The sequence below is a fragment of the Neoarius graeffei genome, chromosome 4, assembly GCF_027579695.1.
Source record: "Neoarius graeffei isolate fNeoGra1 chromosome 4, fNeoGra1.pri, whole genome shotgun sequence".
Taxonomy (NCBI): Eukaryota; Metazoa; Chordata; class Actinopteri; order Siluriformes; family Ariidae; genus Neoarius; species Neoarius graeffei.
This window is the reverse complement of record NC_083572.1, coordinates 1,347,415-1,372,003: the sequence shown is the minus strand read 5'-3', so window position 1 is coordinate 1,372,003 and position 24,589 is coordinate 1,347,415. Positions and strand designations below refer to the sequence as shown.

Below are 24,589 nucleotides of genomic sequence, written 5' to 3'. Positions count from 1 at the left end.
GGAAAACGCCAACGCTTCATAACAGAGACGGCCGATGGAGCTGACTCCACAGGAGCTGAATTAAACAGGGAAATGGGCTGGAGGTAATGCGCACACCCTGAGTGTGTGTGTGTGTGTTTAGCTTTTAGATGGATGAAGAGGAACAAATGCTTAGAGAGAGAGAGAGTGAGTGTGTGTGTGTGTTACTGTGAGACGAGTGTGTGCTGAGTATGGGGTAAAGTTCCTCCTTCAGCTGTTCCTCCTGCACTCACTCGGGTTATTGGTTTTGTCTGTGACGGGGTTTTAATCGACCCGTGTTTATGTGAAGATTTTTAATGTTCAGCTGAAAAGTTTCAAAAACAGGAAATGTGCATTAAAGCTCAAAAAAAGCTGAGATGTGAATAAAAACGTTCCATAAAGCACCATGTCTCTGTGTTTGACTGGCACGCGCTGATGACATCATCTTATAGCTTCAGAATATCCAAGGGTTGTTTACACATATACATATATACATATACACACATTATATATATATATATATATATATATATATATATATATATATATATATACACATACATACATACACACACACACACACATATATATATATATATATATATATATATATATATATATACACACACACACACACACACTGTAAAACATTTCAAATTGGCTTAACTTGAAAATGCAAGTTAACTCAATTTGATGATTATCTTTGTTTTAACTCAGAAAACGTCTCAATTAGTCACGACAACTAAGTAATTCAAGTCTAACCTTTGAAAACTTGCACAGATTAGTTCAAATTAAACACTTTTCTGAGCTCACTGAGTTAAAGAAAAAAAGTAAGTGGACAGAACTAAACAGCTGAAATGTTTTACACTGGATATAGATAGATAGATAGATAGATAGATAGATAGATAGATAGATAGATAGATAGATAGATAGATAGATAGATAGATAGATAGATAGATAGATAGATAGATAGATAGATAGATATGTTCTATCCACATTCACTGGATATGAGCAATCGTGCGCTCTGATTGGCTACTTTACTACTAGGACATCAGCTCATATACCGTGAGAGAAAAACAAAATGGCAGCGCGTGTTGCTGAACCAACTGAGGACGAAATAAAAACTCTACTAGAAAACAAAACCCCCCAAAATACAAAAAAAAACCCCAACAAAATATGGAATAAAAGTATTTGATGGTAAGAACATATCTTTTTTTTTTTTTTCAAGAATTATTATTATCATCGCATTTTTCACAAATCGCTCCTGTCATTTCGTCGGTTTGTTTACATTCTAAGCGGAAATTATTTTTTCTGACGTTTTGTATAAAGTTTTAATTTATCGAATTTGTAAAAAATAAAAATAAAAATGCTCTGTTTCTCAAAATCCAGTGTGGACAGAATAAAACAGTTATTCCACTCAATCTCATCGTACATGGATTATAGACAAGTTAGTGCTACGCGCCTCGTCACCCATCAGCTCATGTACGACTCGATTTCAGGGAATAACTGTTAAACATATATAAACACACCTGTTATAGATTTTATTGTGACCATTTCTCAGAAATTCCCCATCATTTCTATGGAAGGTGATTATGGATGCTACTTTATCTTTCTTTCTTTCTTTCCGATGATTGATGATTTAACGCAAACTCTGTGACACGCTTTACTTTAACACCCTTTAAGGATTCATAAGCTGAAGAGACGGAACACTGAAAAGGATAAAGAGGACAGAAGCATAAACGTCTTCCCAGACTCTGGATGTACAGAATATTCCTGAACAAAGTGACACAAAATCACCTGACACTTTATCTGTATTAATAAAGTAAACACTTTGTTGTGTATTTTTTTTAATAAAGGTTGTATTTTTTTAAAGAGCTTTAGACGTCAAGGGTGTCTGTCTAAATGAATCAACAAGCTGGCTGTCATTAGTGTTACTAAGCTCTTTAAGTTCCTCTGCGTCTCGCTTGACTGATGAAACAGAGCGAGTCGGGAGGGACAGAGGGAGCTGCACATCTGCTCCATTCAGAGAGAAGAGAACAGAACGCCTGCTGGCTTCAGGAATGCTGCTCTTCCTTAATGAGGATCTACCCTTCGCACCCTGCTCCATTCTGTCCGTCACACTTCCCTTGACTTGATCCGCTTTGGGTTTAAAGACCTGCTGGGCTGTCCGTCAGCGCCGTGTCCGGCCCCTAAGCCCTGCGCTGATGGCCTTTCCTTCTGTTCCATCCCTCTGACTTTCTTCCTGAAAGCCCTGAGTAAGCCATCACTACAATGGAGGACGTCCTGGGGATCTTCAAGAATATAGATGTAGCTGTGTGTGTGTGTGTGTGTGTGTGTGTGTGTGTGTGTGTGTGCCATCCATTATGACTCACCATAATCTTTCTTGCAGTACTTTTTCATGTTGATCTTCAGCTTCCCTTTAGACGCCTTGCAATAGGAGTCACAGTCTGCGATCAGGAGAGAGAGAGAGAGAAAGAGAGAGAGAGAGAGAGTTAGAATGCATTCTACCAGAGAAATAAAAGCTGAAAAGAAAAGACAGGGTGTGACACTCCTCTAAACAGCTCATCTATCTGCCAGCCCATGCTTCACGCTCGAACCCATCTGCCCTCGTCACGTTGTGTGACTCTAATAGATGCTTCATTTTTTTTTAGAGAAGCGACAGACAAAAGGTCCTGCTCTCTGCATGTCTGGACCCTCCCTTGCTCTGATGGGGGACCTTCAGCACCATTCAAGCCACCCAGTGCTTTCTTTTTTTAGCGCCATGCTAATTTCTCGGACTCCCCCGTCCCCATTCTGTGCTGTCAAAGTGCCACCACGGGACCTTGTCAACTCAACCCTGGCGTCTACTCGACCCCTGTGGCCCTTCCTCCCTCGACCCCAGGGTCCATCTGAACTTTTGGCGTTTATTGGTTCAGCACCCAGGGAGGTGGCAGCATGCGTGGGGAGGGGTCACCGTGGCACAATGGGAGGTCAGCAGGGGGGAAATTAGTGACCTGTGAAGTGTTAAAAAAGCCTTTTGGTGTCCAAAAATAACTACAAATAGATTTCGGGACACGTTCTCTATTTCAGATCCTGCGTGATGGATGTCTCCAGGAGTTTGAACAAGTGATGCTGATGAAGATAATAAAGAAGAATGTGAGAAATGTATCAGCTTATCTTCACTACATCAGAGAGAGAGAGAGAGAGAGAGAGAGAGAGAGACATTTATGTCCAAAAAACCCACAAGAAACTATTTAAAACCGAGAGAGCAATTTAACGGGACATTTCTGTGTCCAGCCCACACATGGACACGTTCTGAGAGTGGTGTTGGTGTTGGTGGTGTTGGTGGGGGAGGTACGCAGGCTGAGGAAAGGTTGGGGTGTAAACGGTTGGAGTCCTTTCAGCTCGCCTGAATATGAACAAACTGCATTGTTTTGGGCCGACCCTCGCTCTGCGCCTGCTTTTCACTTTCCTTTCGAGACCCTTTTCTCCTGGACTGAAAGGAAGTTGCCTGGACAACGGCGGGGTGAGAAAAAAATGTCAGACAAAAAAGAGACGTAGTTTCAGAGTAGTGGTCATATGTGGGGGCGGGGGGCATCTAGAAAAAAAACCCCACTTGTCGACGGAGACGTAACTGTGGGACGTTGGAAATGTGACGAAATGACAAACTTAGTGAACGTGAAGAGCGCATGCATCGTGGCAGCCTCATTTCCATGTCAATGGACGTTAGCGAGAGAGAGCAGCTTTTGTTTTCCCATAACCCTGTTTAATGGAATCGTGATACTTTCCTTTGATAGCCCTCAATTTCTCACTAGAGAGGCCCGCTGGGATGCAAAGAGCACCCGGAGATTCCCATTGAAACGCTCCGAGTCCCCCGCCGACTGGACAAATGTAGCGATTGTGCTGCCTCTCGAGTTAGGGGAAGTGGGGTTAGATCCAGCTCACACAAGGAGGTGTTGCCTTGATGGATGTTTTTCTCGCCTCCTTTTGAACGAAAGGAAAGGCTGAAGAGCTTTTGGGATTGAGTCAAGTCCCGCTGGCAGCGATGCAGAACGAGCCAGAGGAAAAAACAGAGAGGGGGGGCAGGGTGTTAAATCATGGACGTAGGACTTGTTTGACATCGGAGGAATGAGGGAGCGGGAACGAGGCTGTGTGATTTAGCACACACACACTCTGGACTTCACTCTGAGAACAAGGCCAAGATTCCTGAAGTCTTCAGACAATCAATCAAACCCCGCTATTTAAGATTTCACTCCACTTTCAGAAATGTGTGTCGAGAACGACATTTACACACAGGGTCTGTAATATTCCTGTCATTACACTCAGCTTTATTTTCCTCTCGGAATAACATTTCCTTCAGATCATGGATGCTGGAGGAGAAAGTGGCTCTGACTCCGCCTCTCCTGTCTCACATCATTTTTCTTTTGTGGACAGCCATGGAAGAGTGACGCTTTAGAGAAGCTGTCGAGAATCACACACACACACACACACACACACACACACACACACACGGAGACAGAACGAAGCCAAAAGGAGCTCAGATCAGACCCTGCTTGTGTGAGTAAGCATTGTGCTGAGCGTGAGCGCTGATCTGAGGTCTGTAACAGCGAGGCGTGAACAGGCACACAGGGGGAAGGCTTTCTCCACGCACAATGAGACTGATTGAGAAACAAATTGCTGCAAATAAAGCGTGTAATTCAATTATAGCCGCAGCCCTGGACTCCTGCTGGAGTGCACGCTGTAAATGGAGAGCTGGAACTTTTCCAACCTTGTCATCTCTTTTCATTTCTCCACTTTGTTTTTTTTTTTTTTAACGGAGAATGAAGAGGCATCTTTTACATCCAAACATCACATGCAGTTTTACAGTCAAGACCGGATCATTGTCTTCACGAGAAAAGAAAAAGTTCAGTCCTTCTGAACGAAACTGGGCATGTTTTCCTCTTCATGTCTCCGTTAGTGTGTGCAGGTACGAACACTGCAGCATCTGATCTCAGACCCCGAGACCAACAGCAGTGTGATCGCAAGACGATCCTCAACACAGGAAGTGACTCAAACATGACATGGCTTTTGTGTTTTTCTGTGACCGTGAGCCGCTAAACTGAGCCAAAGGACAGAGCTGTGGAAATGAGGTACAGACTGGAGAGCAAATAAACACAAAACACAATCAACAAAATGTTTTAAACTCATCATACACACACTCGCCAAAGGTTTGTTTAATGTTTTCCAGCGAGAAAACAAACTGAACCAAACAGCAGACAGACTGAAAGGATCATGTCGTCAATGTACGGGGTGATGAGTAACAATTTACAGTCAACCCTCACAGATAAACTGTTTATAGATACAGGAAATGTAAAAAAAAAAAAAAAAAACAGCAGGAAGGAGAAAAAAGTGAATGAAGACAAGGAAACAAAACTCGTAGAAAATAAGCTGGTGTGTGTGTGTGTGTATTGGACGTTGTCTGAAGTGTTTAGATGTTGTTCATTGTGTTAATTAATGAGATAATAACTGCCTGATATATTAATCTGGAGATTCTCAAACTTTTATCAGTCAGCGACTCAGATGAGAGACACACGATCTGTGAAAACAGTCGCAGGAAAGAAAGCTCAAACCTACAGCTCTGTTCTCTCAACGGTTTCTCTGAGATGGTAAAACCGAGGCGTCTGATGGAGGCTCCTGTCTCACCTCGTTCTCTCCTGAGATTAAACACGTCAGTAATGTCACCAAATTCACACACTGATCTCAGAGCTGCTAAGTTAATGATGTCCTTTAGTGTAATGATGTAGTGTATATTGGGAGAGATGTACAGTTTAATTTTGATATATGAGCTTTTCAAAGTACACTTCAAGAGAAGTGCACTAGATGAAGAGTATTCTATGCTCTGTAAATATTATTATCTATAATATTATTCATAAATATATTTTCATAAAGTGGGGCGGCACGGTGGTGTAGTGGTTAGCGTTGTCGCCTCACAGCAAGAAGGTCCTGGGTTTGAGCCCCGGGGCCGGCGAGGGCCTTTCTGTGTGGAGTTTGCATGTTCTCCCCGTGTCCGCGTGGGTTTCCTCCGGGTGCTCCGGTTTCCCCCACAGTCCAAAGACATGCAGGTTAGGTTAACTGGTGACTCTAAATTGAGCGTAGGTGTGAATGTGAGTGTGAATGGTTGTCTGTGTCTATGTGTCAGCCCTGTGATGACCTGGCGACTTGTCCAGGGTGAACCCCGCCTTTCGCCCGTAGTCAGCTGGGATAGGATCCAGCTCGCCCGCGACCCTGTAGAACAGGATAAAGCGGCTACAGATAATGAGATGAGATGGATGGATGGATATTTTCATAAATTTAAAAAATGCTTCATCTTCAGTAAAATCGCACATCTGTTTGTCTCATTTGAATTTTGAGCAATTTTAGCAACAACAAACACAAGTGAAACAGAAATGTTCTTGAAACCCTTGCTTTTCAAGGCCTCTGTGTGTGTGTGTGTGTGTGTGTGTGTGTGTGTGTGTGTGTGTGTGTGTGTGAGGGCTGTGAGTCACATATCTTGCTACACAATAAGTGTTTTGTCTATTGGAGATATTCTCCATGCATTCCACCTCACCATGTGTCCCTGCGCTAAAGACAAATTAATACATGCCTCTTTCTCTCCACCTTTCCTTACACACACACACACACACACACACACACACACACACCTGCTCCAGTACTGACAACGCTCCTCTCTTCCTCTCTGTAGGAGGTGGGTGGGGAGAGAGAGACAGAGAGAGAGAGAGAGTGAGAGAGAGAGAGTGAGAGACAGAGAGAGAGAGACAGAGAGAGAGAGACAGAAAGAGAGAGACAGAAAGAGAGAGACAGAGAGAGAGAGAGAGAGAGAGAGAGACAGAGAGGGAGTGAGAGAGAGAGACGGAGAGACAGAGAGAGAGAGACAGAGACAGAGAGAGTGAGACGGAGAGACAGAGAGAGAGATATATGCCCTGATAAGAGGAACACATGTGTTTGTAATCAGCAGTTGGATGAGATCATGTTCTTCACACACACTTCTCCATCGAGAGGTGAGATGGAATAATGTATGCGCTCTCATAGCAGGGAAACCGGGTGGTCCTTACGGCACAGCTTTTTGATGGGAGCCACTCAAACGTGTGCGTGTTTGATTTGAAAAGGCAGGGTTTCTCAGGAACACTAGGCCACGCGGGTTAAACACTTTTAAACCTGTGATTTGGAATGCGTCTTCTTTAATTACAGGAAATCATCAACACATGGACACTGAACACGATGTTCCTGTTCAAGACGCATCAGAGCTGCTTGATCTTCCTTTAGTTTAAAGCTGCACTGCCTTTCAGATTTCTCAAGTGTAGGTCATAAAAGGAATTTTCCCTGACACACAATTATTTTTGTTTAGTGACTGAAAGCTACTGAATTTGAATCACAGACTCACAATTTTATTAGTTTTTTTAAATAGAACAATTAATGAATTTATCTCCATGTGGCTCTAAATTCTCCGCTATTTTTTCCTGCTTCACCATGACCCAATACAAGATACTACATCATGCATCCCGTGGTGGGCTTTCCCCGTTCACGCAAGGCATTGTGGGATACAAATTTGAAACAGGAGAGAAAAATGGAGGACGTGAGTGTGCGAATGAAACGTGAAAGAGCGACTACAGTAACGGAAAGAAAGCGAGAAGAAAAGACGTTATGTTCTATACGAAGGAAAGGAAACGCAGGACCAAACTAATAAATATGGGCGCTCAGCGAGCACCTCGGTGTGATCAGCTGTTCATTTAGCGACAGAATGATGGAATGGTCAGTGCACGCTCAAAGGGAAACCTGTAGATGGCAGTAATGCAACACTGTGGATGCCAGCTGCTGTAAAACCCAAAAGAAGAAGGTAAACCTGCGCATGCGCACACGGACTTCCTCTGTCTGCCTGACTGCGCCAAGCGAGCGATTTCATGCACATTATTTGCTTTAATCCCCTCAAATTAAATAACTTCCCAGCCACAGAATGGCCTGATATTTTGTGAGATATTACAGAAATAAACAGATATCACAATCACCACATTTCAGACGCAACTAAATTTCACTGGTTTTATGAAATCGAAAGGCCGTCTAGCTTTAAAGATCAGAACCATTCAGAACGCTGACGTCAACTCAAAGAAATGTTTAACATCACCTCTAAAACACTATATTATTATTATTATACAGAATGCATTGCCTTTAGATATAACGAGCATAAAGAGACAAATAGATGAATTAAAATATTTTATGTGTTGAATAGAAATGTTCCCAGTCATCATGTAGTCATGTGTGTGATGTAGAAAATTCTCCATGAAGATAAAGACTGTGACGGTGTATTCGGGCCCTTGTTGGTAAAAAGAAAGAAATATGGAGCTGAGGGACGGGTCATATCCCGAGAAAAAAACCCTCACAATTTCTGAGATTACAAGGTAGTGTTTGTTTGTTTGTTTGTTTGTGTCAAGGAACCAGCTGGCTTGGCTGTGCAGGTCAGATCAGTGTGATCACGCCGCAGACCCCCGGCTGAGCTGAGAGTTAGACGAAACGCAGTCTTTCCTCCTCAATCACACAATATAAAAGAATAAAGCACCCAGAGATTTTCAACTGCATTTCCCAGAATGCACTGCAGCCAGGAAGCCTGTGTTTGTTGTCTCAGAGAAGATCAGAGTTTTTATTTCTTGTAAATTTGTGACTTTTTTTAATCTCAGAAATTCAGAGTTTTTATCTGGGAATACTCCCCTCCCCCGCTGTGTTTTTATTTTTTTTAACTTACAATGATCAGAATACACCGTCATATAAACACAGATATTACTACAGCATTTCATTCATCTCACCTCAGTTCGTTAGGATGAGAAACGTATTACATTCTCCATCTCTCCATCTCTCTCTCTCTCTCTCTCTGCATCTCTACTCCATCTCTCTCTCTCTCTCTGCATCTCTACTCCATCTCTCTCTCTCTCTGCATCTCTACTCCATCTCTCTCTCTCTCTGTATCTCTCCTCCATCTCTCTCTGTCTCTCTCTCCATCTCTCTCTCTCTCTGCATCTCTACTCCATCTCTCTCTCTCTGTATCTCTCCTCCATCTCTCTCTGTCTCTCTCTGCATCTCTCTTTCTCTCTCTCTGCATCTCTACTCCATCTCTCTCTCTCTGTATCTCTCCTCCATCTCTCTCTGTCTCTCTCTGCATCTCTCTTTCTCTCTCTCTGCATCTCTACTCCATCTCTCTCTCTCTCTGCATCTCTACTCCATCTCTCTCTCTCTCTGCATCTCTACTCCATCTCTCTCTCTCTCTCTGCATCTCTACTCCATCTCTATCTCTCTCTCTGCATCTCTACTCCATCTCTCTCTCTCTCTCTCTCTCTGCATCTCTACTCCATCTCTCTCTCTCTGCATCTCTACTCCATCTCTATCTCTCTCTCTGCATCTCTCTCTCTCTCTGCATCTCTACTCCGTCTCTCTCTCTCTCTGCATCTCTACTCCGTCTCTCTCTCTCTCTCTGCATCTCTACTCCATCTCTCTCTCTGTCTCTCTCTGCCTGCATCTCTCTTTTTCTCTCTCTGTCTCTCTCTGCCTGCATCTCTCTTTTTCTCTCTCTGTCTCTCTCTGCCTGCATCTCTCTTTTTCTCTCTGTCTCTCTCTGCCTGCATCTCTCTTTTTCTCTCTCTGTCTCTCTCTGCCTGCATCTCTCTTTTTCTCTCTCTGTCTCTCTCTGCCTGCATCTCTACTCCATCTCTCTCTCTCTCTCTCTTTCTCTCTCTGCATGTTTACAGTGAACAGTGAGCGTGAGACGAGATCTAGTATGAGTGTGGAAATGTTTCTGCTGATTAACTACACACTAACACAAGGCAGTTATTTGCACAAATCTGCCATCCTGCCTGTAATGAGACGCAAAAGTGTGGCGAGCTGAGAAAGAGAAAATAAAATAAAGAGAAATATAGAGTGAGTGGAAAAAAGAGTGGACCAGTGTAAACGGAGAAAACCAGAAGAAACATGTGAGGGAGGAATGTGAGAGTAGATTTGGAGGAGGGAATGAAAGAAATGTAAAGATGTAAAGGGGTTTTCAGAGAGAGAGAGAGAGAGAGAGAGTCCCAGCAGCTCTGCTGTCAATCTGATCTGTCAGTGAAGCATGAGAAGCTTGCGATGGTCCACCAACAGCTGCAGAGATTTCTCACACGCCAGGATTTCTCCGTCCGTGAGAATGACAAACGTTTCTTCAACAAAAACATTTTTTCCACAAGGACGAAACCCAAACACACTCGTTCTCTCCATACTTCATAAACACTGCTTTTCTTTTCTGGAGGAAAAAAACCCAACCACCGTGTGGCACGTGTGATCAGGATTCACCGGGCTGTTCGACAGCACCACTGTGTGCCTGTAAATCAGTAAAACCGTTTGGTATGCAGAGCTCTGTGTGTGTGTGTGTGTGTGTGTTGTATACTGTGTGTTGTGGAAGCCAAGAGGAAGAAGTGATACAGGAAGAAGTTCCTCAAACAGATTAATGAGGGAGAATCAAATCCCACTTGTGAGATCACTGAGTGAGAAAATGATGAAATCAGCAAACGAGCAGGGCTTCGGCTCCCCGCTGCGAGACGCTTAGACCAATTAATCGGAGTCGGAGTCAAAGATTAAAGCAGGGAGAGAGAGAGAGAGAGAGAGAGAGAGAGAGAGAGAGAGAGAGCTGGGCCGTGGCTAACTGATTCAAAAGTTATGAAGCGTGGCGGAGCAGAGGCACTGAGACGGGACAGCTGAGATTGCGTACATATTCATGTGCTGGGTGATTTATGGTGATTTATGCTGCACACTGAACGCTGAGTGTTAATTCTGTCTCTCTCATTAACTCGCATCTGCTTCACTCCTCTTTCCAACACCTTCCTTCAAGCGTGAGAGACACGACCAGCAAAACACAAACCTTCACAAAGTCACAGACACTGCGGAGTTTCTGCCCTAAAACTGTGCCAGTTCTGTCTGCCATGTCTTCATGAAACACAGACGTGGACCAACTTTTGGTTCTACAACCTTCTGGAACCCTTTCGACAGTCAGATAGAGTCTGCTCCATTTCCAACGTCTGTATTTTGGATAAATGTAAACCAGATGAGTGTGAAGATGAAAGTGTGAAAAGCGTGGAGGACAGCTCTCCCTGCTCCGCACATCCAGGGTTCTGAACGTGGGCTCTGGGGAACATCAGGCGTCTGTGAAGATTTATTTTACCCATCATTAACACGGATTTAAAAAAATATTTATCGTTATTTATATTTGTCCTTGAGTTATTGTAGTTATGTCCATGCTGGACAGAATGATGATGTGTGAGAGTGATGTTGTAAAAGAGCACGCCGATGATGTGACGTTAAATTTTTGTTCTTAATCTTTAACTAAATAAAAACTCAAAGCGGACATTTTTTAATTGTATCGGTGCTGTGCCGCTGGAGGTTTCTGAGCAAACCTTCATATCGTCGTAATTATTGCGTATCGTAGAAATGCATTCAAGCATCGTGACATGATATTCCTGTCATATGCCCCAATCCCACCTGTCAATATTTCTGTTTAGGTTTCTTTTTAAATGCCAACGTTAATAAAAACCTTCTCTGGGCAGCAAGTTGAGGAATGAAAACGCTTCATGTCAACAGTCAGAGTATTACTGCATGCTATATTTAAACAGTGTTTGAGTAACTGGATTATGTTTGTAAATGAAATCTGCACTGATGGGGCTGCTGGCAGACGTGAGATGTGATGGGATGTGATGGGATGTGATGCTGTGATGTGATGTCTCTCACCTGCAGGCTGCTCTGTGATGCTCGCTGTGGTCGTTGGTGGTGCAGCTGGAATTTCTGTTTAAAAAAAAAAGACAAACAAAAGACAAAAGTCAGAGATTAATCAGATAAAGCGACATGTTCTTTTATGAGTGTCTTGTAAAAGACGAGTGCTTTTTCTCTTCCTTAAACACTGAATAAGTGTAAAATGAAACAGGCCCAAAGCTGTGGCTTGAGCGATGCATCACTTTTCTTCAGCTGCAAAAGACTTGATCCTGTCATCCTCCTTCCACTGGAGTAAAGATCTCCCACACCCAGGAACACCACATTCTCTCTGTGTGACGACTGATGAAAGTGTAAACCCACAGACATTCACAAGAAATAAAGGGTGTAGTGAAAAGACACTGGGACGAAAAAGACAAGAATCGAGCCTTTTGAGAAGAACGAGCCTTAGAACCGAAATGGAAATAAATCTGAACTGGAAGGAAGACTTTAACCTTATTACAGAGTTATCGATAATGAAACAAAATTAACTCACAACTGATTGAGACTTTTTAGGTATGAATATTAATCAAATACTGTGAATGAAATTATTAATCCTTTTTAGTATAAATACGCAGGTGATTATTGGATATAAGAAATCGTGCGTGCTGATTAGTCGAGAGATTCAGATTATTTCTCGATAATCACCTCGAGCGACTCGGCAAAATGGCGTCCAATCACTTCATCGCCGTAAGTGAGGAAGAATTACAGATGATGAAAGAAAATGCTGTTCCTAAAAGCACTAAAGATGCTCCGAAGTTTGGTCTAAAACTGTTCAAAGGAGGGCGGGGTTGGGATTTATTTTATCCATTTCAGAACAAAGTATTTTATGTGACTCGGCGTAGATCAGTGACACGAGTCTGCACTGCAAAGTTATTACACTACCGTTCAAAAGTTTGGGGTCACCCAGACAATTTAGTGTTTTCCATGAAAAGTCACACTTTTATTTCCCACCATAAGTTGTAAAATGAATAGAAAATAAAGTCAAGACATTTTTCTGGCCATTTTGAGCATTTAATCGACCCCACAAATGTGATGCTCCAGAAAGTCAATCTGCTCAAAGGAAGGTCAGTTTTATAGCTTCTCTAAAGAGCTCAACTGTTTTCAGCTGTGCTAACGTGATTGTACAAGGGTTTTCTAATCATCCATTAGCCTTCTGAGGCAATGAGCAAACACATTGTACCATTAGAACACTGGAGTGAGAGTTGCTGGAAATGGGCCTCTATACACCTATGGAGATATTGCACCAAAAACCACACATTTGCAGCTAGAATAGTCATTTAGCACATTAGCAATGTATAGAGTGGATTTCTGATTAGTTTAAAGTGAAAAGAACAGTGCTTTTCTTTCAAAAATAAGGACATTTCAAAGTGACCCCAAACTTTTGAACGGTAGTGTACATTTACATGAAGATTTTGAAGATTTAAATAAATTATTTTTAATACAATTTTAAAAAATAATCACGTGTGTATTTATACTAAAACAATGATCTGCCTCAGGCTCGGTGAACATCGGGGAATAATAACCTCGACTTCAACTTCATCTCAGTTATTATTCACTGATATTCACTTCACCTTTGGCGGATAATTGTTAATTATTTTCTCTTTTGTCTTGTTGTGTGAAACATATTAAACCTGCCTGGAAACCCAGAGTATAAATACATTTATCTGTAAAGAAAACAGACAACATCCTCTTTATTCTGCTCACAGTTACAGCAACAGTCACACTCATTTAATTATAACGATATTTTATTAATGAAACTAATTGCGAACACCAGCTGTGTGAGAATCTATCAGGTGAAAATATAAAGTAGTGTAAAATGTCGCTGGAGGTTTCTTTACTTAATAATACATCGCTTTATAACACATTTATAACACAACTAAATCTTTTCTCATTAAATTACGAGGACGTGTTGAGTCTCTGAGTTCTGCACGTCGCATACACATGACTTTCTCCTGAACGTCGTCGGCGTGGTGTTTCTCTGAGTTTATGCCTTTAGTGTGGTTCACTGTGTCACTTCACCTGGAGCAGGTTTTAACCTCAAACTGCTCTTTCATTAACAGAACGAACAAACAGGAGCGAAATCAGACTCCATGATGAGATCGAGACCCCATCCGTCTGATCAAGTGATCAATATTGTGATCTGATTATTACGTGATTCAGACTCTATGTGACATTCAGTGACAGCTCAGAACCTTATAAAACTAAAGGCATCACTGATTAACTTCTGTTACTTTGGCTTTTTAAAAAATATATATTTTATAGTTAATATAATTAGACATTATTTGTCACACCTCATACTGTGTAAAGATTTATTAGCATTTCAGATTAGAAAATAAAATGGTGTCATTTTAAATGTTTCAGGGATTTGAACGTTCCTTACTATTTATAATCCCTTTATATCATTTAAAAAGATTCTTGAACATTTGTTTTATAATTTCCATATAAACACTTATTACATGTTTATAAACTCAAGAGCGTCTTCTTTATCTCTATTTTGGAGGCTTCGTTTTCAGAAAGGCGGTTTTTACAGTGCTGTGATTTTTTAAAGCTCTTGATCGGTATATTATTGGCTCTGTTTGTATTTAGCAGTGTTTGTGCACGAGCTCTCTGTGGTGGTGTTAGATGTTAAAGTGAACGTACTGATGCAGGGGGCGATGGGCGAGCGGCTCTGCTGGTAGCCCTTAGCGCAGCGGTTGCACGTGATTCCCGTCACGCCGTCTTTACACGGACACTGGCCTGTGGTTTGGTTACACGTTTTTCCCGCAGCACCAACGGGATGGCAATCACACGCTGTGAGGAACAGGAGACAGAGAGGTGAGAGAACACACACACACACACACACTTGTGATTACAGCATGCAAATGCACAGGTGTTTAAACCCCCACCTTGATTTAAACATATATATACACACACACACACACACGACTATCCAATTTATTAGGAACGCCTGTACACCTGATCATTATGCAGTCAGCCAATCATGTTTCAGCAGAGCAGTGCATAAAATCATGCAGATACAGATCAAGAGTTTCACTTAATATTCACATCAAACATCAGAACAGGGAGAAAATCTCAGTGACTTGGACTGAGGGACGGCGTGAGTATTTCAGAATCTCCTGGGATTTTCACACACAACAGTAAACTATAGTTTACACACAATGTTGTGAAAAACAAACAAAAAACATCCAGTGAGCCTCAGCTCTGCGTTCTGCGTATTAATGAGAGAGGTCAGAGGATAATGGCCAGACAGGGCTGAGCTATCAGGAAGTCGACAGTAACTCAGATAATTACTCTTGTAGTGAGCAGAAAAGCATCTCAACATGTTGAACCTTGAAACAGATGGGATACGACAGGAGAAGACTGCGTCGGGTTCCACTCAGATCAGACGCAGACTCGGACACAGACTCACCCACATGGCACAGACGAAGCTGATGGAAAAAGTCTAAGAGATTTGGAGTTTGTCCAACCTTCAACTGTCCAGTTAGGTGAGTCTGTTCCTAATAAAATGGACACCAAGTGTATATGTATATACACATATAACACTGCTCAGGACTGACAGATGATGGGTTATTACAGCAGGAGAGGAAACATCTGATCATTTTATTTCATAAGGAGAGAATTTCCATTTGGAGATTTTCATTGAGAGAGAGAGAGAGAGAGAGAGAGAGAGATGCTGCTTCATCCCAGTGAGATGAAACCACATGTGCTGCAAGAACAGAACATTGCTGTAACTCTCATGATTAGCTGTTTCATTTTCCCCGTCCTGATCCAGACGTTTCTGCGCTCCGTGTGTGTTGGCTGTGTATGGGAGGTCTGTTTCTTCCCCGTGCCGTGTGCTCCTCTCCTCTCTCCCTGCCTTTGTAGTGTAAACCCCTTTCATGTCCGAGTGCCTCCTCCACTGTGGGTGGTGATATAAAACCTGTTCCTCAGATATTCTTTATTGTGTGAAATGACTCCAGGCCTGTTGTGGAGTAAAGTGAAGGACTAAATTGGCTGCTGTGTCAGGTAATGAACGTGTAACGTGGGGAGCTGCTCTGTAAGACTTGCTCTCAGCTGCTCTGCGTGCTGTAAGCCGTCGCTGGTTAGTCATCAAAGCCCCGGCGTCTGTACTGTCGTTTGAAGGAACGATTAGGACTTGATTGGATCCACTCGGCATCGGACCACAAATGTTCCACAAGAGCCTGTAAAGAGTCACAAAGCACGTTGGCGCTGCTGTTTGATCTCCGGTGAGTGAGTCAGGAACGCTCACGGGGAACGCAGCGTGGTGGATTCCTCCAGCCGCTCACTTCAGCATGGAAGAGCGAGTGTCATGTTGAAGGGAGGGGCGTGGTCATGCAGCCGTGTGACGAAAAAGCCTTACATCGAACGCATTTAGGATTTTTACTCGCATTATTTACAAGTGTGAATTTTGCTCTTTCACACGATACGAAATACGTCTCGACACGTGCGACCTGCTGAGCTCAGATCTAATTCCATTCAGTTCAGTTCAGTGTGAGTTTTCAGAAATCTTCAGGAAATGACAAGCTGCATTTTTTTGTGTTATTAACTTCAACCAAAGTCTGGCGAAGGAACGACTGTTTATAGCTGCAATAATGTAAGTGAGAACAGGGTTAGAGAACTGACTTGTTTCACCGACGTTCCACAATATTACAACAGATAAAAAATACAACATTCTGTCTCTAGGAAAAGAGAACACTGGAAGAACCTAGAGTTCTCTCTCTCTCTCTCTCTCTCTCTCTCTCACGTGTTAATGAACTGCACATTGATTTCCAGCAGCTGGATCAGTTTCTAACAGATTTCCTTTTCCATTCAAACTGGATCTCGGCTCATAAAACTCTTGCGGCACGGTGGTGTATTGGTTAGCACGGTCGCCTCACAGCGGCCGGCGAGGGCCTTTCTGTGTGGAGTTTGCATGTTCTCCCCGTGTCTGTGTGGGTTTCCTCCGGGTGCTCCGGTTTCCCCCACAGTCCAAAGACATGCAGGTTAGGTTAATATGGGGCGGCCTTGGGCTGAGGTGCCCTTGAGCGAGGCACCGAACTCCTGACTGCTCCCCGGGCGCTGTTAGCATGGCTGCCCACTGCTTTGTGTGTGTGTGTGTGTGTTCACTGCTTCAGATGGGTTAAATGCAGAGAGGAATTTCACAAGTGTGTGATGAATAAAGTTGTGCTTTCTTTCTTTCTAAATATCGACACGTTGTGTCTCACACTGTTGTTCTTTACACCCGTATTCACGAGCCATAAACATCAGCGTTTATATTGCGTCAGCACCATAAACATTCTGCTTGATTAACTAAATAAGATTTAAACACTTCAGTGATAAAACATGGAAATGCAAACAAAACCAACAAGCTGCTGTGAAGCGAACTGAAGTCGGCACCTGTTCGATAACGAATGTGGAAGTGCGGCTGTAGTGCACATGAGCTGCAGGTGTTCCACTTGGACTCGTTTCAGCACTTTCACAGCAGTAAACAGCCTGAAGGGAGAGTTTAAGTGGCTTTCCACTGAGTCATGAAGTGTTGGTGCTACTCAGCCTGCGCCGTGTCCTAAATCTCTCCCTGCTCACTACACCTCACCACTTCCTACCGTATAACTGCCTTCAGCAGCATTCTCTTTGAATATTTGAGTGATTTTTAGTGAACACTACTTCAGTATTAATCAGTCAGGAACGTCACGGAACGTTACTGAGCTCTGTTTGCGTTCCCCAGGTTTAAATAGCGACCGTAAACAGTGCACACGTGTGTGTTAAAGCTCTTACGTAACTAGACTCGTCCTTTATGTTTTATCACGTGTCACTGTAGACGCTGTAGTTCCTCCTTGTGATATTTTGACGGTTTGTAGTGTGCTTCGATTTGATCATTAATGGCGAAATACGTCCAGATAAATAAATAAACATGTAAATAAATGCCTCCCATAGATAGATGCAGATTGTTATGTTCGAAGCGAGTTGAATGTAGAATGTAGGATCTGTAGTTGATGGTCATGGTGTCTCAGTGGAGGAGGGAGAAGCGTTACGTCACGGAGCGATGTGAAGGTCAGAAAGCTGAGCAGAATGATGTAATCATTAGGGCTCCGCCTCTCTGTCAGTGGATCAGTGTTAAGTGCACGATATTTTAAACAGAAATAATGTTACATAAAGATAATGGTTCGCTGGAATCACAGCTGCCATCTTCGTGTTTCTGTGGTGACCTGATGTGCTGATCCTGATTTAAATGAGGAACGCTGCGTAATGAAGTAATGAGGTCATGCAGAACAATATTGGGACGTTCCCCAAAAAAACATGGCGTTATTTGCGGTTTAATAACAGCGACGATGCGAGATCATCGGGTAACGATTTAAATCGCGTGACTCACACGGTGGCTTCAAAGCGGATTACGTGCACGCGAGCGGTGTGTTCCTGGGATCAGTTCGAGCGTGAGGGGCTACGGGGGGTGAACGCATCTCTGTGTTTGCCTGTTTGTGCCATGGCAACCATGAGAACGATAATTAGCTTAACCAGCTAAAGGTGCGGACCTCGCTCAGGGGGATTCTGATCAGAAAATGATGTCATTCTCTTCAGCGTTTGTTCACTCGCACCATGTGCTTCCCGCTCACTCAGCTCCAGATTTACACATGATGTGGTTTTCATACACAGAAATCTTACAGTTCCCATAAAGTTTTAACCAGCGGCCCACCCAGGAGGGACTGAATAAAAATATCATACACATGTACAGGCCATGAGTGTGTGAAGTAATGAGAGGAATTTCTGTCAAAACTCTCTGGACGCTACAACATCACTGGCTGAAACTCACATCCAGCTGCGTACACTAAGGCCACGCCCACATCACACTCTTGCACCTGACTGAAATGCTATTTTATTTATTTATTTATTTATTATAAAACAGTTTGTTAAAGGATCTAGCTTGCCATTAGATACAGTGATGAGTGATAGAGGAAATTATTTACACACGAAACGACTAAGTGTTAAAAAACACACCTCAGACCTGTAGGTTAATTTCTCATGAATATTCAGTAGGGGTTTATTTCCCCACTACCTGACAGAAGGCATGTTTCCGTTAACCTAAAAAACGAACAGTGGAAACACATGAATTCTGAAAAAACACTCAAACATCACAAAATGATTTTACGCTCGAATGAGGTGGTTTTTCAGACGATTCGATAAAGCGATATTTCACAAAATTGAAATGAAAACACATTTTTCGCATTTACGCCCCATGACATGAAATTGAAGTCACCGTGCCGAAACCTATCCCGACTCGGAGATGTGTCATGATGTTTAAAATTCTGCTTTAATCACACAACACCACTTTACGGAAGCACAGACCATTCACAGTTGTGTTTTGCCGACTTTTTTTTTTTAAATTGCTATTATTTTGTGCGAACCTGCAGTGTAAACCTGCCCACTGAAATTCTCCGCCTGACTCACACGCAAACAGAAACGTGAGGAAGGAAAATTAGTTAAAGACTGCAGTAGAGTTCAGTCAAGTTTAAACTGAGCCTCAACTCATCAGAATCACAGAAGTCAGGAGAGAAAAAGTGTTGAGGTGTGTGGGTGGGAGGGGCATATTCTCTCTCCCCTGTCAATCACAGTGACACTAGCCAATCGTGGATGTCTGTGAGCTCATGCATGTGGAAGAGGGTGGAAAGCGCTTTACTCCAGATGTGTTACGCTGCAATAACAGCAGGCGTTAACCAGAAGTGTACCAGATCACATCCAGTGTTGCCAGATACTGCTGACATTTTCCAGCCTAAAATATGTTTAAAACCCGCCAAAATGCACTTAAAACCGCCCGATCTGGCAACACTGATCACATCACCAGTGAAGTCAGGGGTTAATGAGGGCTGCCTTTGAAGCAGTAAATATAAATAAACAGTTAGCTTGGTAGAACTGGATAAATACTCATCGCCTCAACTCAGACTGAGTTCTCGGGGTTCCTCGTGTTCCTGAAGACCCCTTCAGTAATAATAATAATAATAATAATAAATGATTAGAGTTTAGTCTTATTACGGTATTCAGTCACACCGATAGATCATCCCAGCTCCAACACTTCACTGACCTCCTCACTGCGCTGATCTAAAGCACGGCCAGCATCGTCCAAACACAACGCCTCATTTAGCCAACACAATCGATTTTAAAGGAGCTCTTCACGTCGAGTGCGAGCGAGGAGCGTCGACAGGCCAAACATTTCCACCATAATGAGCCCACGCTGGAGAGAAACTTGTGTTTACAGCAGGGTTTATGAGGGACGACGCTATCCATCATCAGCACCATCTGAGGCGGGATTTCTGGCAGGCGTCAGTGTGTGTAGGCGAGTTGCGGAGCCTGGGGTGTTTCCCCCAATGCCGTGACTGATTACAGAACTGAGGCGATGCGCTGTGAGAGTTCCTTCAACTGAAGTGAAAGATTTTCATGCAGAATATTTACATCCATGATGTACAGCGCAGAACACGAGCACTGATTAAACACGGACTGGTTAAGCACGGACTGGTTAAGCACGGACTGGTTAAACACGGACTGGTTAAGCACGGACTGGTTAAGCACGGACTGGTTAAGCACGGACTGGTTAAGCACGGACTGGTTAAACACGGACTGGTTAAGCACGGACTGGTTAAACACGGACTGGTTAAGCACAGACGTGTTAAGCACGGACTGGTTAAGCACGGACTGGTTAGGCACGGACTGGTTAAACACGGACTGGTTAGGCACGGACTGGTTAAACACGGACTGGTTAAATACGGACTGGTTAAACACGGACTGGTTAAGCACAGACGTGTTAAGCACGGACTGGTTAAGCACGGACTGGTTAGGCACGGACTGGTTAGGCACGGACTGGTTAGGCACGGACTGGTTAAGCACGGACTGGTTAAGCACGGACTGGTTAAACACGGACTGGTTAGGCACGGACTGGTTAAGCACGGACTGGTTAAACACGGACTGGTTAAACACGGACTGGTTAGGCACGGACTGGTTAGGCACGGACTGGTTAGGCACGGACTGGTTAAGCACGGACTGGTTAAGCACGGACTGGTTAAACACGGACTGGTTAAACACGGACTGGTTAAACACGGACTGGTTAGGCACGGACTGGTTAGGCACGGACTGGTTAGGCACGGACTGGTTAAACACGGACTGGTTAAGCACGGACTGGTTAAACACGGACTGGTTAAGCACGGACATGTTAAGCACGGACTGGTTAAGCACGGACTGGTTAGGCACGGACTGGTTAAACACGGACTGGTTAAGCACGGACTGGTTAAGCACGGACATGTTAAGCACGGACTGGTTAAGCACGGACTGGTTAAGCACGGACTGGTTAAACACGGACTGGTTAAGCACGGACATGTTAAGCACGGACTGGTTAAGCACGGACTGGTTAAGCACGGACTGGTTAAGCACGGACATGTTAAGCACGGACATGTTAGGCACGGACTGGTTAAACACGGACTGGTTAAACACGGACTGGTTAAGCACGGACTGGTTAAGCACGGACTGGTTAAGCACGGACATGTTAAGCACGGACTGGTTAAGCACGGACTGGTTAAGCACGGACTGGTTAAACACGGACTGGTTAAGCACGGACATGTTAAGCACGGACTGGTTAAGCACGGACATGTTAAGCACGGACATGTTAGGCACGGACTGGTTAAACACGGACTGGTTAAACACGGACTGGTTAAGCACGGACTGGTTAAGCACGGACTGGTTAAGCACGGACATGTTAAGCACGGACTGGTTAAGCACGGACTGGTTAAGCACGGACTGGTTAAACACGGACTGGTTAAGCACGGACATGTTAAGCACGGACTGGTTAAGCACGGACATGTTAAGCACGGACATGTTAGGCACGGACTGGTTAAACACGGACTGGTTAAACACGGACTGGTTAAGCACGGACTGGTTAAACACGGACTGGTTAAGCACGGACGTGTTAAGCACGGACTGGTTAAGCACGGACTGGTTAAGCACGGACTGGTTAAACACGGACTGGTTAAACACGGACTGGTTAAACACGGACTGGTTAAGCACGGACTGGTTAAACACGGACTGGTTAAGCACGGACGTGTTAAGCACGGACTGGTTAAGCACGGACTGGTTAAGCACGGACTGGTTAAACACGGACTGGTTAAACACGGACTGGTTAAGCACGGACTGGTTAAGCACGGACTGGTTAAGCACGGACCTGTTAAAGTGCAGTCGAGCACTGAGTGGTTGTGTCCGTAATCCTGCATCAGGTTCTTTCTTAATACTATCTCTAAAATATATTCATATCTATTTTACATTTTATATATTTTCAATAACAGCCATAAAACAGAACAGATCAAATAAAGCAGTAACAGTAAAGGAAAACATTTCTTATTCTTATAATTGTGGCAGCGGGGGAGTGGCCAAGCGTCAGTTTGTGAATGGAGGGTGGGGCCAGGGAAGGTGAGTGGCCAAGTCATTACACCTGATGTCAATTAATGTGTGTGTGTGTTTGTGTGTGTGTTTGTTGCAGTGATGGTGGAGCATAAAAGGAGGGGGAGAGCAGAGAAGAGGTCTCTCCCAACCAGAACACGTGTGTGTGTGTGAGAGAGAGAGAGAGAGAGAGAGAGAGAGAGAGAGAGATAGTGTGTGTGTGTGTGTGTGTGAGAGAGAGAGAGAGAGATAGAGAGAGTGAGTGAGTGAGTGTGTGTGTGTGTGAGAGTGAGCGAAGCTGAAAAGCTAAGACAATAAGTAAAATAGTGTGTGTGAACATCAACTCTCGCCTGCCGTGCTTCTTTGCTCCACCCACATCAGGAAACTCTCTCTCATCTCATTATCTCTAGCCGCTTTATCCTGTTCTACAGGGTCGCAGGCGAGCTGGATCCTATCCCAGCTGACTACGGGCGAAAGGGGGGGTTCACCCTGGACAAGTCGCCAGGTCATCACAGGGCTGACACATAGACACAGACAACCATTCACACTCACATTCACACCTACGCTCAATTTAGAGTCACCAGTTAACCTAACCTGCATGTCTTTGGACTGTGGGGGAAACCGGAGCACCCGGAGGAAACCCACGCGGACATGGGGAGAACATGCAAACTCCACACAGAAAGGCCCTCGCCGGCTCCGGGGCTCGAACCCAGGACCTTCTTGCTGTGAGGCGACAGCGCTAACCACTACACCACCGTACCGCCAAACACTAAATCAACAGGAACAAAATATACCTGCTAACTTTGTCAACTCTGAAACTGAAGTGACCTTAAAGTACAATTAGTTTTCCGGACGTGTGTGTGTGTGTGTGTGTGTGTGTGTTCAGTAATGCAGTCGGAGGGTGTGTTGTGATTCTGATCGATTCAGACGGGATTAGTGATCTGTTTATAAATCACAGAGACATGTCCGATCAGACGGGACGAAAAGAACCTGGATTTATTTCTACTGCTCAGTTTATAGACGAGAAAACACGCCGTGATCTTTCCAGACACTGAGTGCAGGCGGCCTGTAAATATTAATCACGTAGCAGGTTTGGAGTAAAATCCCAGGAATACTCCGGGAGTAACTACAGCACACACCTCCACACGGAAACTAATCCCATCTGAATGAATTGAAACAAAACTTCACCTGCTGCCTTAAAAATGTGAGTAAACTCGACTTATAACTTACAGACATGAGCCAAATAAACATCAACAAAACTCCCAAGTAATGAAGATCAGGGATTAGATGAAGTTCAATTTTTATAAACTTGACTTAAATATCCAAACCTTGTCATGACAGTTGGAGTTAAAGGGAATGAATACGTTTACATAACGCAGCATAACACGTCTGAAAAACACGACTCTCTGCTCCTCCTACTGCAGGACGCTTCAGTTCCTCATCCTTCTCTCTATTTTTTCTCCTTGCAGCGATGCTTTGTTAAGCGTATCTCTGACATATCGCATGTAAAGATCACAATACGTTATGACGCGCCTTTACGACGCTACCGCAGACATAGCACTGGCATGTCACTGAATTTATGAGAGGCGATGCGTGTCTGACACTTCTGACGGTGTCACTGCAGATTTTATCGTTAAAAACTTGTAATAAAACCTGACTAGTGCATGTCTTTCTTTTCCTTTCCAACTTCTCATTATATTCAACCCACTGATTTAATTAATGAACATCCGCCAGTGTCTGAAATCTCCTTAAGCGCACCTGATTGAGCCCGAACACTGAACCCGTGTCTCACCTTGACAGGACAGACGAGTACCAGAACAAGGCAGGATTTAGAAGTGCTCTCTGATAGTTAGTGTGCTCGCTCATGCTTCAAATCCTTGGTCATGTTTCGTTAAGCAGCAGAATGTGGTGGTTAAACCGAGTGTAATTACTGCACACGCTCTGACTCTGGTGAACTTCAGGATGAAACCGAGCGCAGTGTTTTTTTTCTGAGAGGTGCCGAGGGCATAAATCACGCTGAAATGTGTTTATGCTGCCTGTTTAAGTGGAGCGAGGAGGATTAGCTTAAACACAACACCAGGGCTTTTTTTCTCTCACATGTGAAATGTGCTGTTACATTCCCGATGTCACTGCCCAAAAAAAGAATGGCATGCGGCGGCATGAATCACGAGGTGACGGTGTAGGAGGAGGAACGTCAGGGTTCAGCGGGGAGGAACATCAGAAAATGACATTTACAGTCTGACACTGAACAGCCTGCACCGAGGAACTGAACGGTTTCTGAATTATCCACCATGTTGAGAGGACAGCACCACGATCAACACACACACACACACACACACACATCAAACCTGATAAAAGAAAAAAACACTGAGAAAAAATATACAGAAATTATGTGCTATAAAACACAGAGAGAGAGAGAGAGAGAGAA

General features: G+C 43.7%; 1 protein-coding gene across 4 annotated transcripts in view; it reads right to left on the bottom strand.

Annotated features, from left to right (window-relative positions):
- Positions 1 to 24,589, bottom strand: part of ntn1a (netrin 1a) — a 139,583-nt gene that overhangs the window by 22,616 nt on the left and 92,378 nt on the right. For 2 of the 4 annotated variants that reach the window (XM_060918558.1, XM_060918555.1), the window contains exons 4-6: positions 14,410 to 14,559; positions 11,749 to 11,802; positions 2,370 to 2,444 (exon numbers count right to left, since the gene is read on the bottom strand). In XM_060918558.1, the coding sequence (XP_060774541.1) occupies positions 2,370 to 2,444; positions 11,749 to 11,802; positions 14,410 to 14,559 (279 nt within the window). Of the gene's footprint in view, positions 1 to 2,166; positions 2,249 to 2,369; positions 2,445 to 11,748; positions 11,803 to 14,409; positions 14,560 to 24,589 lie in introns of those variants that run through there. The other 2 variants (XM_060918557.1, XM_060918556.1) reach the window with 2 other exon arrangements.